The sequence below is a fragment of the Microcaecilia unicolor genome, chromosome 2 (assembly GCF_901765095.1).
Source record: "Microcaecilia unicolor chromosome 2, aMicUni1.1, whole genome shotgun sequence".
Taxonomy (NCBI): domain Eukaryota; kingdom Metazoa; phylum Chordata; class Amphibia; order Gymnophiona; family Siphonopidae; genus Microcaecilia; species Microcaecilia unicolor.
The window spans coordinates 401,933,905-401,949,708 of record NC_044032.1 but is presented as its reverse complement, the minus strand read 5'-3'; the positions used below and the strand labels follow the sequence as shown (position 1 = coordinate 401,949,708).

The 15,804-nt window shown below is 49.9% G+C and overlaps 1 protein-coding gene across 3 annotated transcripts in view; it reads left to right on the top strand.

Annotated features, from left to right (window-relative positions):
* The window catches only part of MOB1B (MOB kinase activator 1B), a 164,771-nt gene that overhangs the window by 88,410 nt on the left and 60,557 nt on the right, over positions 1-15,804 (top strand). For all 3 annotated transcript variants that reach the window (XM_030190633.1, XM_030190635.1, XM_030190634.1), the window contains exon 2: positions 3,191-3,357. In XM_030190633.1, the coding sequence (XP_030046493.1) occupies positions 3,191-3,357 (167 nt within the window). The remainder of the gene's footprint in view (positions 1-3,190; positions 3,358-15,804) is intronic.

Here is a 15,804-nt window from a genome sequence, read left to right as displayed (position 1 = left end):
AAGAGGGTCGCGGCAGGGCAGAGGCAGAGCTGAGAGCGAAGAGAAGGGAAGGCAGCTGACTTGCCGTGTGGACGTCATACTGGGAAGGTGACGTCAGCCTGGCTTCGGAGCCTAGCAGACCAGGCAGCAAGACAGAACGTTGGAGGTGAGAATTATTATACAGGATTAGCATGTTTTATCTGCAGCAGGGTCCTGTAGCAGATAACTATGCAATTCTCTTCTCCAAAGTCATCTGCACTACCCAGACTGCATCAGGTTTGTTTGATTCTTGATATACTGCCTCTCTGTGTGGTACAGCCAAAGTGGTTTCCACAATATATACAGGTAGTGACGGTATTTTCTCTGTCTCTAGTGGGCTCAGTGTGAACAGAAGGCCCTCTGTAAAGATATTTCCTTCACCACTATCTTGCCATACCAAATTCCTGCTACAAGTGCAGCCAGAGATGTCTCCCATGGTGTTTTCCAGACAAAAAAAAAAGATTTCTCAGTCTTCCCTCAAATGGTTCTTTAGTTTCCACCAAAGACTCCAGTATTGTTGAGGGGATAAGTTCTACTTTTTAGTGGAAGAAATGCTTCTTTACAGCGTGAGAGGAATACTTTTATGTGCTTGGCACGGCTGAGGTTCACAGCCTTTCACTAAATAATAACAAAATATTTGTGTATAAGCTGGTATCACTTGATATTCATTGTTTTATTCAGTATCTAGTAGATAAGTACTGCCACACTGGGACAGACCAAAGGTCCATCAACCCAGCATCCTGTTTCCAACAGTGGCCAATCCAGGTCACAAATACCTGGCAAGATCCTGAAAAAGTTCAATACATTTTATGCTGCTTAACCCAGAAATAGCAGTGGATTTTCCCCAAGTCAATTTAATAATGGTATATGGACTTTTCCTTTAGGGAGCCGTCCAGACCTTTTTTAAACCCTGCTAAGCTAACAGTCTTTACCACATCTGGCAACGAATTCCAGAGTTTAGTTGAGTGAAGAAAATTTTTTTCCGATTCGTATTAAATTTACTACTTTGTAGCTTCATCGCATGCCCCCTAGTACTAGTATTTTTGGAAAGAGTAAACAAACGATTCACGTCTACCCGTTCCACTCCACTCATTATTTTATAGACCTCTATCATATCTCCCCTCAGCTGTCTTTTCTCCAAGCTGAAGAGCCCTAGACACTTCAGCCTTTCCTCATAGGGAAGTCGTCCCATCCCCTTTATCATTTTTAAACGTCGCCCTTCTCTGTACCTTTTCTATTTCCACTATATCTTTTTTGAGATGCGGTGACCAGAATTGAACACAATATTCGAGGTGCAGTCGCACCATGGAGCGATACAAAGGCATTATAACGTCCTCACTTTTGTTTTCCATTCCTTTCCTAATAATACCTAACATTCTATTTTCTTTCTTAGCTGCAGCAGCACACTGAGCAGAGGGTTTCAACGTATAATCAACTACGACACTGAGATCCCTTTCTTGGTCGATGACTCCTAACGTGGAACCTTGCATGATGTAGCTATAGTTCGGGTTGCACTTGCTCACATTAAACGTCATCTGCCATTTAGATGCCCAGTCTCATAAGGTCCTCTTGTAATTTTTCACAATCCTCACGTGATTTAACAACTTTGAGTAACTTTGTGTCGTCAGCAAATTTGATTACCTCACTAGTTACTCCCATCTCTAGATCATTTATAAATATATTAAAAAGCAGTGGTCCCAGCAAAGACTCCTGGGGATCCCCACTATCTACCTTTCTCCATTGAGAATACTGACCATTTAACCTTGCTCTGTTTTCTTTCTTTTAACCATTTTTTAATCCACAATAGGACACTACCTCCTATCCCATGACTCGCCAATTTCTTCTGGATTCTTTCAAGAGGTACTTTGACAAACGCCTTTTGATAATCCAGCTACACAATATCAACTGGCTCGCCTTTATTCACGTTTGTTCACCCCTTCAAAGAAATGTAATAGATTGGTGAGGCAAGATTTCCCGTCACTAAATCCATGTTGACTTTGTCTCATTAATCCATGCTTTTGAATATGCTTTGTAATTTTGTTCTTTATAATAGTCTCTACCATTTTGCTCGGCACCAACGTCAGGTTCACCGGTCTATAATTTCTCGGATCCCCTCTGGAACTTTTTTAAAATATGTGTTACATGGGCTACCTTCCAATCTTCTTCTGGTACCACACTTGATTTTAAAGATAAATTACATATTACTAACAATAGTTACGCAAGTTCATTTTTCAATTCTATCAGTACTCTGGGATGAATACCATCCAGTCCAGGAGATTTGCTACTCTTCAGTTTGTCAAATTGCCCCATTACATCCTCCAGGTTTATAGAGATTTCATTCAGTTTCTCCGACTCGTCAGCTTCGAGTACTATTTCTGGCACCGTGTCTCTCCCAAATCTTCCTCGGTGAAGACTGAAGCAAAGAATTCATTTAATCTCTCTGCTATGGCTTTATCTTCCCTGATTGCTTCTTTTACCCTTTGGCCATAGATTGAAGGCATTGTTAAAGGTAATAAAGGGAGATGACAAAGTCTAATTGATCTTCAGTAGGTAGATGCAACAGAGCACGTTGTAGAGCAAGAGGTCCTATTATGCCAGCCACCATTGTGTTTTTTACGTATGTTACCTTTCTTGGCCTCTCCTGGTTGGTTGACTAGCCTTTCCCCCTTGCTTCTCTCTGACTTTGAAAGAGATATGCACTTAAACTGTTTTGCTGAAAGACTTGCCTTGAGTTGAGCATTTGAGGGAGGCCATCTTCTTTGATGTTTGTGCATATAGCTTGTCTGAACGAGTAGTTAATAGCAGTTTGGATTCTCTTCAGTGGCAGGTGTTAGGTATTTGTGACTTGAAAATACAGCATGCACTGGCTGGCTGTGTGATTGTGGCATGAGGGCCAAAACATTTGCTAGCAGAAAGACAGGGACAGGATCTATGGGCTAGTCTTGCAGACCTTGTTATTGTGCTGGCCTTGTGGAGAGACACCCGTAGGGGATCTCCTGACTCTGTTGGGGGTAGGGCAGGGCAAGATTGGAAATCAAAGGAAGATTAATAACTGAGCTTTATTAGCATGGCAACAAGAGAGTGCTTTTTAAATTGATGTTTTTCTAGTTGTTTGGTAGATTTTAATATGTGTATTTGAAGTGTCTCATCTGTATTTTTCCCCCCCAATTAGTGGTGGTCGCTCTTCAAAGACTTTCAAACCAAAGAAGAATATCCCTGAGGGCTCCCACCAGTATGAGCTCTTGAAGCATGCAGAGGCCACGCTGGGGAGCGGTAATCTTCGGATGGCTGTTACACTACCAGAGGGCGAGGATCTGAACGAATGGGTTGCAGTTAACAGTAAGCATCATCCTATCCTGCAGAGGCCAGGCACTTAGAAGGGGTATAGAGAGCATGTTCTGGTGTTGTGTATATACTGTATGTAGTCTAACAATCAGGAGACTCGCTATGCTTTGTTTACTAAAGATGTGAGTTTCTTTTTTTTTTTTTTTTTTTTTAACTTCTTGACTATCAGCTGGAATGCATTGCTTGTGTGTGTCCCAGCTGGAGCTCCCAGTCCCAAGCAGGCAATTCATCACTCTTCATGATGCATGTCAGTAGCTGGGAGAAACTGTTCTTCCCTTAGTCAATATGGGTTCATTAGCCAGGGCTTTAGACTCCATCTCCATATTGAATTCTAATAACTCATAAGAAGTCAATATCAGCAACTAGCTTGTCCAGATCACAGAGGACCAAGCCTGTTTAGTGCTGTGCTACCCATGGGAATTCTCTTTCTGTATAATTCAACTAGCATCTCTGAAAGATTTATAGAGCAGTGTATATGAGTCATTCCCAGTGAACTTTGGTAGTGTCCTTCCCTCCCGGTACTGGTCCCTGTGGAGCATGCTTCCTCCTCATGTATATGGAACAGACTCTTTCCTACTACAGCCATTGTTTGTGTCCCTTTGTTTTCTTTTACACAGTTGTCATGCAGTGTTTTGGTACAGCGTTTCCCAACCAGTGTGCCTACAGACTTGGTCATGGGTTCCATGGAGAAGTCACCACTTCTGATGCTTAGGTTCAGACCCGGTTTGTACAGCACACTTATTGTACTCAGTACCTCCTCCTCTTCCCCATCTTTAGACAATACCTTTAATCCTCCTGTCCCCTGTATTATCGTCAGGCTGCCTGTGCAGGGGAGAGCATCACAGAGCACCAGATGTGACTCGAACAGTGGCAGTGGAAAAGCTCTGGTAGTTATAATGCAGCAGCTGAGCTAACTAACCAAGCTAGATGCCTGTACCATACAGATTTCTTTTTCTTATATACAAAGGGAACTGGGGTCCAGTGGGGAGGTATGCTCATGGTGAGGAACTGAAGGGATAGACTAGAGGGGGAGAGTCCATTAGTAGTGACAATTGAGGGTGAAGAAGGCACAAAGCAGTGAGTAGCAGAGTAAGCAGGAGTTTGTGTAGGGTGCGGAATTGGGGAAAATGGGCCCATTACACTGAGTGGAGAGACTGAAGTTGTGAGTAATAGCAGGAGAGGGGAGGGGGCTGCAAGGCAAGACCCTTATGTGTATGATTACAGGATCAAATTCTGGCTAAATCTCAAAGAGATGATATTGAGATGTTACAGATGCAAATTGGGCTTAATTCTTGGATATTTCTAGGGTCAAAACGTTGGGAAACATTGTTCTAGTGGTTCACTGGTCCTGAAGCAGACTTCTGTTGAGTATGTGATACCTTTTACTGAACTAGTATAAGATGTGTATATATGTATGTATATGTATATGTATATATATATATATATATATATATACACATATATATAATATATATAAATTTCCATATCATCATGCTGATCAATCCATAGACTGGTGGGTTGTGTCCATCTACCAGCAGGTGGAGATAGAGAGCAATCCTTTTGCCTCCCTATATGTGGTCATGTGCTGCCGGAAACTCCTCAGTATGTTCTCTATCTCAGCAGGTGGTGGTCACACACAGCAGCAGCTCTGGCTAGGTCTCCCAAGCCTAATTTTTAGGTTTTGTTGAGTACCTGGGGTTGAGGGCTCTTCTTGAGCAAGTGCAAACCTGGTGGTGCCAGGTGCCTCTTTTTCTCCCCCTCCCGCTGGCTCCGTTAAAAAAAAAAAAAAAAAAAAAAATTTGGACGTCCTTAAGGGCGTTTATTTCAACGTTTATTGCAGTTGCTCACTGGGACACCAGTTCGTTACAGCTCGGAGCGAGAAGCAGGTAATTTTACCTTTTTATAGCGGGCAGGGGGTTCCCCGTTCGGTCTCCACGTGGCTTATGGCGTCGGAGGGCGAGGGCACGAGGATTCGCTCCCCGGACCGCGTGGGTACGTCTAGCAGGGATTTCAAAACCTGAATCGCCTTTGTTAGGCATCAGTTTGGAGTCCGGTCAGTGTCCCGGTTCCTCCTCCGGTGCGGCGTTTTTTCCCGCCATAAGCGCCCATCCTCCGCTGCTCGCCCACTCCATGTTGGCCGGCCACTCTGCTCGGACGGCTTCTTCTTGGGCCGCCCTCGAGCTGGGAGGTGTTAATACTATGGTCGCCCTTGATTCGGGCGACGGTAAGAAAGCGGCCAAAGTTAAGCGCCGTTCTTCCCGCGCGGCTCCTTCTCGGAGTTTCGCACCGGACGCCATTTTGGATGTGCAGCACGTTTCTCCCCCGCTCTTGCGAGCGCCGGTTGAGGGTGCGGCTAAGGCCATGGCCCAAGCTGCAGAAGTGCACAGTTCGGGGGGATTCTCCCCTGAGTTCATTTTGCTGCTGCATCAGGCTTTTCTTATGCAAAACGCTGCCCCTACCCCCCTGTCAGATAAAGGGGTTGAGGCCTCTGGAAGCAAACGCCCTCGGGTGGATTTCCAGGCCCTAGAGGACTCTGTCTCCTCTGATGTAGATGAGGGCAGCGTATCTGAGTTCTCCCAACGGTCCTTTGGGGATTCCTTGGAGGAGACGGATTCCCGCTCGGATGGAGCGGATGACCCCTCTGCAGCGCGGATCTTTCGCTCAGAGGATTTGCCCAACCTGTTAGTGCAGGCCATGAGCATTTTGAAGATTTCCTCTCCGGAGGACGTCTCTCCCTCAGCCTCTGTTGGCTCCGCCATTACGCTGGGGACGAAGCGCCCGCCTAGAAACTTCCACGTGCATGAAGCCATGCGCACCTTGATTTCGGCTCAATGGGATGTCCCAGAAGCGAGCCTCAAAGTGGCTAGGGCTATGTCCCGCCTCTATCCTCTGCCTGAAGGTGAACGGGAGGCCTTTTTTGGCCTACCGTGGATTCTTTAATCACTGCGGTGACTAAGAAAACGGCGTTGCTGGTGGAAGGTGGCACGGCCCTAAAGGACGCCCAAGACAGAAGATTGGAGGCGGCCTTAAGGTCGTCCTTCGAGGCGGCTGCTTTAAGTTTGCAGGCCTCAGTTTGCGGCTCCTATGTGGCCAGGGCGTGCCTGACGATTGTGCAGCGGGCTTCCCCCTCGGATCCTTCCTTGAGGGCTGATTGGCCGGCCCTGGAATCGGCCTTGGCTTATTTGGCAGACTTGCTGTATGATGTCTTGAGAGCCTCAGCTAAAGGTATGGCTCAGACAGTCTCTGCGCGGCGGTGGCTTTGGCTGAAGCATTGGTCTGCGGACCACGCCTCTAAGTCTCGCCTGGCTAAGCTGCCTTTTAAAGGCAAGCTGCTTTTTGGGGTCGAGCTGGAAAAAATTGTGACCGATCTCGGCACGTCTAAGGGCAAGAGGTTACCAGAGGTCAGGGCTCGGGCCAGTGCTCGCCCCGGTAATTCCAAAGGACGGTTTCAGGAAGCCCGTCGGTATCGCCCGGGCAAGTCGGGCTCCTCTGCCCCCTCTTCCTTCAAGAGGAACTTCTCCCCCAAGCAGCATTCCTTTCGCAGAGACCGCCATCCCAGAGGTGCTTCCTCCGGTCCTCCCCCAGAGTCTCGTACCCAATGACGGGGCCCTGGTCCATGGCCCAGTGCAGATTGGAGGACGCCTGTCGTTTCTGGGCGAGTGGACCAGGGAAACTTCAGACGCTTGGGTGCTGGAAGTCATAAGAGACGGCTACAAGCTAGAGTTCTGCCGACCCTTAAGAGACTGGTTTGTACACTCTCCCTGCAAGTCTCCGGTCAAACCTGTGGCAGTGCAGCAGACTTTGGAAAATCTGATCCGCCTGGGTGCGGTCGTTCCGGTGCCAGAAGATCAGCTTGGCAAGGGACGTTACTCCATTTACTTTGTGGTACCAAAGAAAGGAGGTTCTGTCCGGCCTATCCTCGACCTCAAAGGGGTCAATCGGGCCTTGAAAGTTCGGCACTTCCGAATGGAGACTCTCCGCTCTGTGTTAGCGGCAGTGAAGGCAGGGGAGTTCCTGGCATCCTTGCACATCAAGGAAGCTTACCTGCATATTCCCATCTGGCCTCCTCATCAACGCTTTCTGCGTTTTGCAGTCCTGGGCCGACACTTCCAGTTCAGAGCCCTCCCGTTCGGGTTGGCTACTGCTCTGCGGACCTTCTCCAAAGTAATGGTGGTCATCGCGGCCTTCCTACGAAAGGAAGGAGTACAAGTCCATCCTTATCTGGACGACTGGTTGATCCGAGCCCCCTCTTATGCAGAGTGCGGCAGAGCTGTAGACCGGGTGATTGCTCTTCTGAGCTCCCTGGGGTGGATCATCAAATGGGAGAAAAGCCAGCTGCGCCCGACTCAGTCCCTGGAATATCTGGGAGTTCGTTTCGACACCCAAGTGGGCAGAGTGTTCCTGCCGGACAATCGAATTGTCAAGCTTCAGGCTCAGGTGGACCAGTTCCTAGTAGCCTCTCCTCTTCGGGCTTGGGACTATGTGCAGCTGTTGGGCTCTATGACGGCCACGATGGAAGTAGTGCCCTGGGCTAGGGCTCATACGAGACCACTACAACACTCTCTGCTGCAGCACTGGACTGTAGTGTCGGAGGATTACGCTGTGCGCCTTCCCTTGGACCTAGCGGTGCGCAAAGCGCTGAGCTGGTGGCTGAGGACAGACAAGTTGTCCGCAGTGATGCCTCTTTTGACCCCGGAGTGGGTTGTCGTCACGACGGGCTGGGGAGCCCATTGCTTGGGAAGGACAGCGCAGGGGCTCTGGTCTCCTGCAGAGGCAAAGTGGTCTATCAACCTCCTGGAACTCAGAGCCATTCGGTTGGCGCTTTTGGAGTTTCTCCCGGTACTGGCGTTGAAGCCAGTACAGGTCCTGTCGGACAATGCCACGGCTGTGGCCTATGTCAATCGCCAGGGAGTTACCAAGAGCGCCCCTCTAGCCAAGGAGGCCATGAATCTATGCCAGTGGGCGGAAGCGAACCTAGAACAGCTGTCGGCGGCCCACATTGCTGGAGTCATGAATGTCAAGGCGGACTTTCTCAGTCGCCATACCTTGGATCCCGGAGAGTGGCAGCTATCGGCTCAGGTGTTCTTGGACATCACGAAGCGCTGGGGCCAGCAGAGCCTAGATCTGATGGCGTCATCGGCCAATTGCCAAGTGCCGCGCTTTTTCAGCAGAGGACGGGACCCTCGATCTCTGGGAGTAGATGCTCTTCTCCAACAGTGGCCGACACAGGAGCTTCTCTATGTGTTCCCGCCCTGGCCCATGTTGGGCAGGGTACTAGACCGGGTGGCAAAGCATCCGAGCCGGGTAATCCTGGTGGGTCCGGACTGGCCCAGACTTCCCTGGTATGCGGACTTGATCAGGCTCTCAGTGGACGGACCTCTGCGACTGCCAGCGGAGCAGGGCCTGTTGCATCAGGGTCCCATGGTGATGGAGGATCCCTCCCCCTTTGGTCTTACGGCCTGGCTATTGAGCGGCAGCGTCTGAGGAAGAAAGGCTTCTCAGACAAGGTCTTTCCGCTGCTTTTGACACTGTCGATCACAGCATACTTCTCGATACCCTGTCCTCACTTGGATTCCAGGGCTCTGTCCTTTCCTGGTTCTCTTCCTACCTCTCCCTCCGCACCTTTAGTGTTCACTCTGGTGGATCCTCTTCTACTTCTATCCCTCTGCCTGTCGGCGTACCTTAGGGTTCTGTTCTTGGTCCCCTCTTTTCTATCTACACTTCTTCCCTTGGTTCATTAATCTCATCCCATGGCTTTTCCTACCATCTCTATGCTGATGACTCCCAAATCTACCTTTCTACCCCTGATATCTCACCTTGCATCCAAAGCAAAGTTTCAACTTGCTTGTCTGACATTGCTGTCTGGATGTCTCAACGCCACCTGAAATTAAATATGACCAAAACCGAGCTTCTCATTTTCCCCCCCAAACCCACCTCCCCGCTCCCCCCGTTTTCTATTTCTGTTGATGGCTCTCTCATTCTCCCTGTCTCCTCAGCTCGAAAACTTGGGGTCATCTTTGACTCTTCTCTCTCCTCTGCTCATATCCAGCAGATTGCCAAGACCTGTCGTTTCTTTCTTTACAACATCCGTAAAATCCGCCCCTTTCTTTCCGAGCACTCTACCAAAACCCTCATCCACACCCTTGTCACCTCTCGTTTAGACTACTGCAATCTGCTTCTTGCTGGCCTCCCACTTAGTCACCTCTCCCCTCTCCAGTCGGTTCAAAACTCTGCTGCCCGTCTTATCTTCCGCCAGGGTCGCTTTACTCATACTACCCCTCTCCTCAAGACCCTTCACTGGCTCCCTATCCGTTTTCGCATCCTGTTCAAACTTCTTCTACTAACCTATAAATGTACTCACTCTGCTGCTCCCCAGTATCTCTCCACACTCGTCCATCCCTACACCCCTTCCTGTTCAAACTTCTTCTACTAACCTATAAATGTACTCACTCTGCTGCTCCCCAGTATCTCTCCACACTCGTCCATCCCTACACCCCTTCCCGTGCACTCCGCTCCATGGATAAATCCTTCTTATCTGTTCCCTTCTCCACTACTGCCAACTCCAGACTTCGCGCCTTCTGTCTCGCTGCACCCTACGCCTGGAATAAACTTCCTGAGCCCCTACGTCTTGCCCCATCCTTGGCCACCTTTAAATCTAGACTGAAAGCCCACCTCTTTAACATTGCTTTTGACTCGTAACCACTTGTAACCACTCGCCTCCACCTACCCTCCTCTCTTCCTTCCCATTCACATTAATTGATTTGATTTGCTTACTTTATTTATTTTTTGTCTATTAGATTGTAAGCTCTTTGAGCAGGGACTGTCTTTCTTCTAAGTTTGAGCAGCGCTGCGTATGCCTTGTAGCGCTATAGAAATGCTAAATAGTAGTAGTAGTACTTCTACTGCTTACACCAGGGTTTGACGTACCTTTGCATCGTGGTATGAGGCAGGCTCCCTTTCTCCCTTCACTGCTCCAATTTCTTCAGTGTTGGCGTTCCTGCAAGAAGGTCTGGAGAAAGGCCTGTCGCTCAGTTCCCTTAAAGTCCAGGTAGCGGCTCTGGCTTGCTTCAGGGGCTGCCTGAAGGGTGCTTCCCTGGCTTCGCAGCCAGATGTGGTGCGCTTTCTCAAGGGAGTTAATCACCCTGCGCCTTCCTCTGCACTCAGTGGTATCTGCGTGGAATCTCAATCTAGTGCTAAGAGCCTTGCAGAAGCCGCCTTTTGAACCCTTGTCGAGGGCATCTCTGAAAGACCTGACGTTGAAAGCAGTCTTTTTGGTGGCTATCACTTCAGCAAGAAGAGTTTCCGAGCTCCAGGCGCTATCATGTCGAGAGCCCTTTCTGCAGTTCACTGAGGCAGGAGTGTCTATTCGCACAGTGCCTTCCTTCCTGCCCAAGATTGTTTCTCGCTTCCATGTGAATCAGCAGCTCTGTCTCCCATCCTTTCGTAGGGAGGACTACCCAGAGGAGTACTCTGCTCTCAAATACCTAGATGTGAGACGAGTCATCATCAGATACTTGGAAGTGACCAATGATTTCCGGAAGTCTGATCATCTGTTTGTCCTGTTTGCAGGTCCTCGTAAGGGTCTGCAGGCTGCTAAGCCTACAGTGGCAAGATGGGTCAAGGAAGCCATTGCAGCGGCTTATGTGGCCGCGGGGAAGGTGCCGCGTATCCGGCTGAAGGCTCACTCCACTAGAGCTCAGGCGGCCTCTATGGTGGAGGCTGGGTCTGTCTCCTTTGAAGAGATTTGCAAGGCGGCAACTTGGGCATCGGCTCATACCTTCTCCAGTCATTACCGCTTGACTGTGGCTGCTCGGGCGGAGGCCTGGTTTGGAGCTTCAGTGTTGCGGTCAGGGATTTCTATGTCCCGCCCTGGGTGAGTACTGCTTCGGTACATCCCACCAGTCTATGGATTGATCAGCATGACGATATGGAAGGTAAAATTATGTATCATACCTGATAATTTTTTTTCCATTAATCATAGCTGATCAATCCATAGCCCCTCCCAGATATCTGTACTGTTTTTATTCTGGTTGCATTTCAGGTTCAAGTTTAGTCTTCAGTTCCTGTTCAGGAGGACTTCCGTGTTCAAGTTTTTTCAATTGGATTCTTCAGGAGTTGAGACGATTTTGTTTTACAGTGAGCTGCTGCATTCCTCTCCCCTCCGTTTTTACGGGGCTGGATTGAGACCTAAATTCTGCCGGCGCTCCCTCCCGCTTCGTGCGGCTGTAGGGCAGCTTTGTACCCCTCCCGCTTCGGCGGTGTTAGGGTCAGTTAGCTCCTCCCGCGGTTGCAGGATAAGCCAGATCCTCCCGCATCGGCGGGGTGGTGTCCCTCCCCCGCTCCGCGGGGATGAGCTGGACGGATTCCCCTCCCCCACTTGTGTGGGGATGAGCTGGGTTAATTCCCCTCCCCCGTTTCGGCGGTGGTGAGCTGGGCAGAGTGTCCCTTTGTGGGTGTAATTCTCTAAGTGCTGAGTCCTGCGGATGGAGCTTGGATATCGACATACTGAGGAGTTTCCGGCAGCACATGACCACATATAGGGAGGCAAAAGGATTGCTCTCTATCTCCACCTGCTGGTAGATGGACACAACCCACCAGTCTATGGATTGATCAGCTATGATTAATGGAAAGAAAATTATTAGGTATGATACATAATTTTACTATATATATATATATATATATGTATCTCTGTCTCTCAATAATTTGCACCTCCAACGTTCTACGTCTGGATGCCTGGGTTCGTAACACAATTCCCATTGGTCCGCTCTTGCGTCTAAATGTAATGACGTGAGAGGGAAGGGAAGCCAGCACCAGCCAGCCACGGAATGTTGGAGGTGAGGATAGAATTGCGGGAGAACCGCCCCCTCCCGTCCTCCGAGTTCTAGGTCCCCCTCCCTCCCTCTTCTCCGAGTGCTAGCTCAACCTGCATTGCCTGCCCTCTTCTCCCAGTCCTCCGCCTGCCCCTCGCCTTCCTGCGTGCCGCCCAGAATTTAAAAGTTCTTACCTCGGGGTCCGGCAGCAGCAGTGAAAGGCGAGCAGGCACGGCGCTTCAGCCTGCCTTCCCTTCTCTCTCAGCTCTGCCTCTGGTCCCTACATGCCTATGAAGGAGGAGCTTAAAATATGGGACGTGTTCCTATCCAACTTCAGTGGTAAAGTGGTATGGTTGGATGACCCCATGATCAATGTGGACCTGCAGCCAGTGGAACTAGTTTTGGGGTCTATTTCTAGAGTTCCTGGTGTGTGGGGGGTATGTTATCAACAGGCAGACAGCACGATGTTCTGTGTGGTAGACCTCACGCAGGAACTTGTATTACTGTTCCTATTTAACAACATTTATTTCTGTGCAAAGCAAGTCCCTGTTGCCAATAATGCTATTGCTGATGCTCTTTCTCGTTCCAAGTGGGAATTGTTTGGTGAACTTGCTCCACAAGCCAAAATGGGAGGGTGAAAGAGTCCCGGAGTATTTGTGGTGGTTCGAAAACCCGAGGCATGGGGGCTGCTGCGACACTTATTTATTGCATTTGTATCCCACATTATCCCACCTATTTGCAGGCTCAATGTGGCTTACATAGTTTTGTTAACATTGTCATTGCAAGGTGATATATACATTTAATATTGTGCAGAGGTTAGATAAGGGTAGGAAGAAGGAGAGGAGTGATTAAGGTAGCTATAATAGATGTTATCTTAATTGATTGGATTGTTGGGTGAATTATGTGGCTATTAGTACTCATTGTATGCCTTGCTGAAGAGATATGTCTTAAGAGATTTGCGAAAGTTGTTTCGCCGATTGTTCTCAGGTCTGTAGGCAGTGCATTCCACATTCCTTGTCATCAAGCAGATGCAGCCATTACAGATGGGTTGTGTCCATCAACCAGCAGAGGGAGATAGAGAGCACACTTTTTTCAGTGCCTCATACCAGCTTGCTCCACTCAAACTTGCCAGGGTTGTGGTTAAGCCGCCCAATTGGACGGCTTTTCGGAAACGGCTGCGGGAAATTTCTAATCACGTGGATTTGGGCAGGTTTTTGAGCGGCCGGGGTACAGGATTGGGTAGGTTTTCGCGGCCGCCGATTTGGCCGGTTTTCCCGCTGCTGGGGCTTCTATTGGTCCAATTTGGTCCAATAGAAGCTTTTCCGGGGCTTCTATTGGTCCAATAGAAGCCTTTCAGGGGCGGGGGGTGATGTCGGGGGCGGGGCTAGTGACTCAGGAGGAGGGGGTTAGGTGACGGGGGGGGGGGTTAGGTGACGCGGGAGTCGGGGGTTAGCTGTCGGTGGTTTTTGGACGGGTTTACGGCTGGTTTTGGGCTGGGAAATTTTTTCCCAGCTGGCAACCTTGGCTCCACTGCCTCTCTTCAGTATTCTCTATCTCCCCTAGCAGAGTGGCTGCAGCTTCTTCGAGCTCCATCTAAAATCTGCCTGGAGGTTGCTCCTGTGCTTTTGCCAGTTGTTAGCAGTGGTGTTGGAGGCTATAGCAGCTTCACTTTAAAGGCACATAGGTTCGCCCTTTCCCTGCCTTACCCATACCTCCGTGGATGTGGACACGTTGCTTAGCTTTCCCTGTCCTTCCCCACCAACAGTGGATGCAGGCACATAGGTTCGCACTTTCCCTGCCTTTCCCACTCACCTGAGCCTCCAGAGTTCTATTTACCTCTGCTTTCCTCACAGCGTTAAAAAAAAAAAAAAAAAAAAAAAACCGCTTAGACGCTGGAACAGAGGTTTCCTTGCCTTTTTCTGTGGGCCCGGAGCTCTGATACTCGGTCCAGTGAGGTAAGAGTGTTTTCTGACTCCTCTGGGGTGGGCCCGCGATTGGGGCGATTTTGGCGCGAACCCCGCCATTTTGAATTTTACCGCCGTTTTCGGCGATGGCTGCAGAGACAGTAAAGCGCTGTTCCAAGTGTGGCAAGCGCAGATCAGCAGCGGGGCTCTGTAAATTGTGCTGTACAGACGTTAGAGCCGGCCTGAGCATGGCGAGCGACGATTTTTCGCGCTCTGAGCTGGCAGCGGACGCCATTTTGAATTTACCACATGGCGCGACCTCCGCTGAGACGGAGAGTCCTGAGCCCGGGGGGAGGCCTCGGAGTGAGGCTGATATGGGAGCTACTACCCCCGGCAGAGATCCGGGTGCCCAGGGTGAGTTTTTCTCCCCTGATTTTGCCTTATTAATGCATAAAGCATACATGCTTAAAAGAGCTCTCCCACAAAGCCCGGCACGGGCCTCTTCTAATGCCCCCCCCCTCCCCCGGTGGATTCTAGCCTGGGTATGCCCTCTGAGGCGTTATTCCCTGATAATTGGCAGAATATGAAGCGCAGAAGGGCTCATTCCCCTTCAGAGAGTGCTGCACCTCCATTTTCCCCCCTGTGGTCGGGCTGCGAGGATTCGGAGGACTCTGGCAGGCCTTCATGGTCTGAGGAGCCAGAGTCTGGTGCAGAAGTGACTCAGGATCTGGACGATCCCTCCGCAGTGAGGATTTTCCACCGTGATGAGCTGCCAGCGCTTATTTCTGATGCCCTGCAGGCTCTCTCTATTGAGGACCCTGCCAGTGGCACAGCCTCCTCTGTGAATCCTAGGATGGCTAGTACCAAAAAGCCTGCTCGAGCCTTTCCTTTGTATGACTCCATCCAAGAGCTTATTTCGGCTCAATGGGCTGACCCCGAGGGACCTTTGAAAGTTTCCAGGGCTATGGGGCAATTATACCCTCTGAGTGAGGAGCATATGGCTCGCTTTGCTATGCCTAAAGTGGATGCCCTAGTCACAGCTGTGACAAAGAGAACTACCCTCCCTATTGAAGGAGGTGTTGCCCTGAAGGATATTCAAGACCGTAGACTGGAATCTTAAACGGTCATTTGAAATTGCAGGTCTCACTATTCGGGCGTCTGCATGCAGTTGTTATGCTGCTAGGGCCTGCCTGGCTTGGTTGCAACAGGCAGTGGAACAGCCCAGTGATGGAGCGGAGCCTTTCAGATGTGGCTCCACGGATGGAGTCTGCCTTGTCCTTTCTTGCTGACGCCCTTTATGATATTGTCAGAGCTTCGGCTAAACACATGGCAGTAGCAGTGGCGGCTCGCCGTCTTCTTTGGCTACGGCATTGGGCGGCGGACATGGCCTCTAAGCAAAGGTTGGTGAAGTTGCCCTTTCAAGGCCTTCTCCTGTTTGGTGAGGAGTTGTGAGAAAATTGTGAAGGGCCTGGGTGAGGCTAAACCCCAGCGCTTGCCCGAAGATAGGCCTCGGCCTTCCTCTAAGGGTGCGGGCGGTGCACTCCTCTTACAGACCTCGCTTCCGTGAAGTTCGAAGGTACCGCCCGGGGTGTTCTGCTGGGTTCACTTCTCGTGCCCGTTTTCAGCAGAGGAACTCCTTTCGTTCGGACAAACGTTCCACAGCCGCTGACTCAAGGCCTGGAGTTCAGGGGCGACCCTCTCAATGACGGTGCACCGGCCCTCTCCTC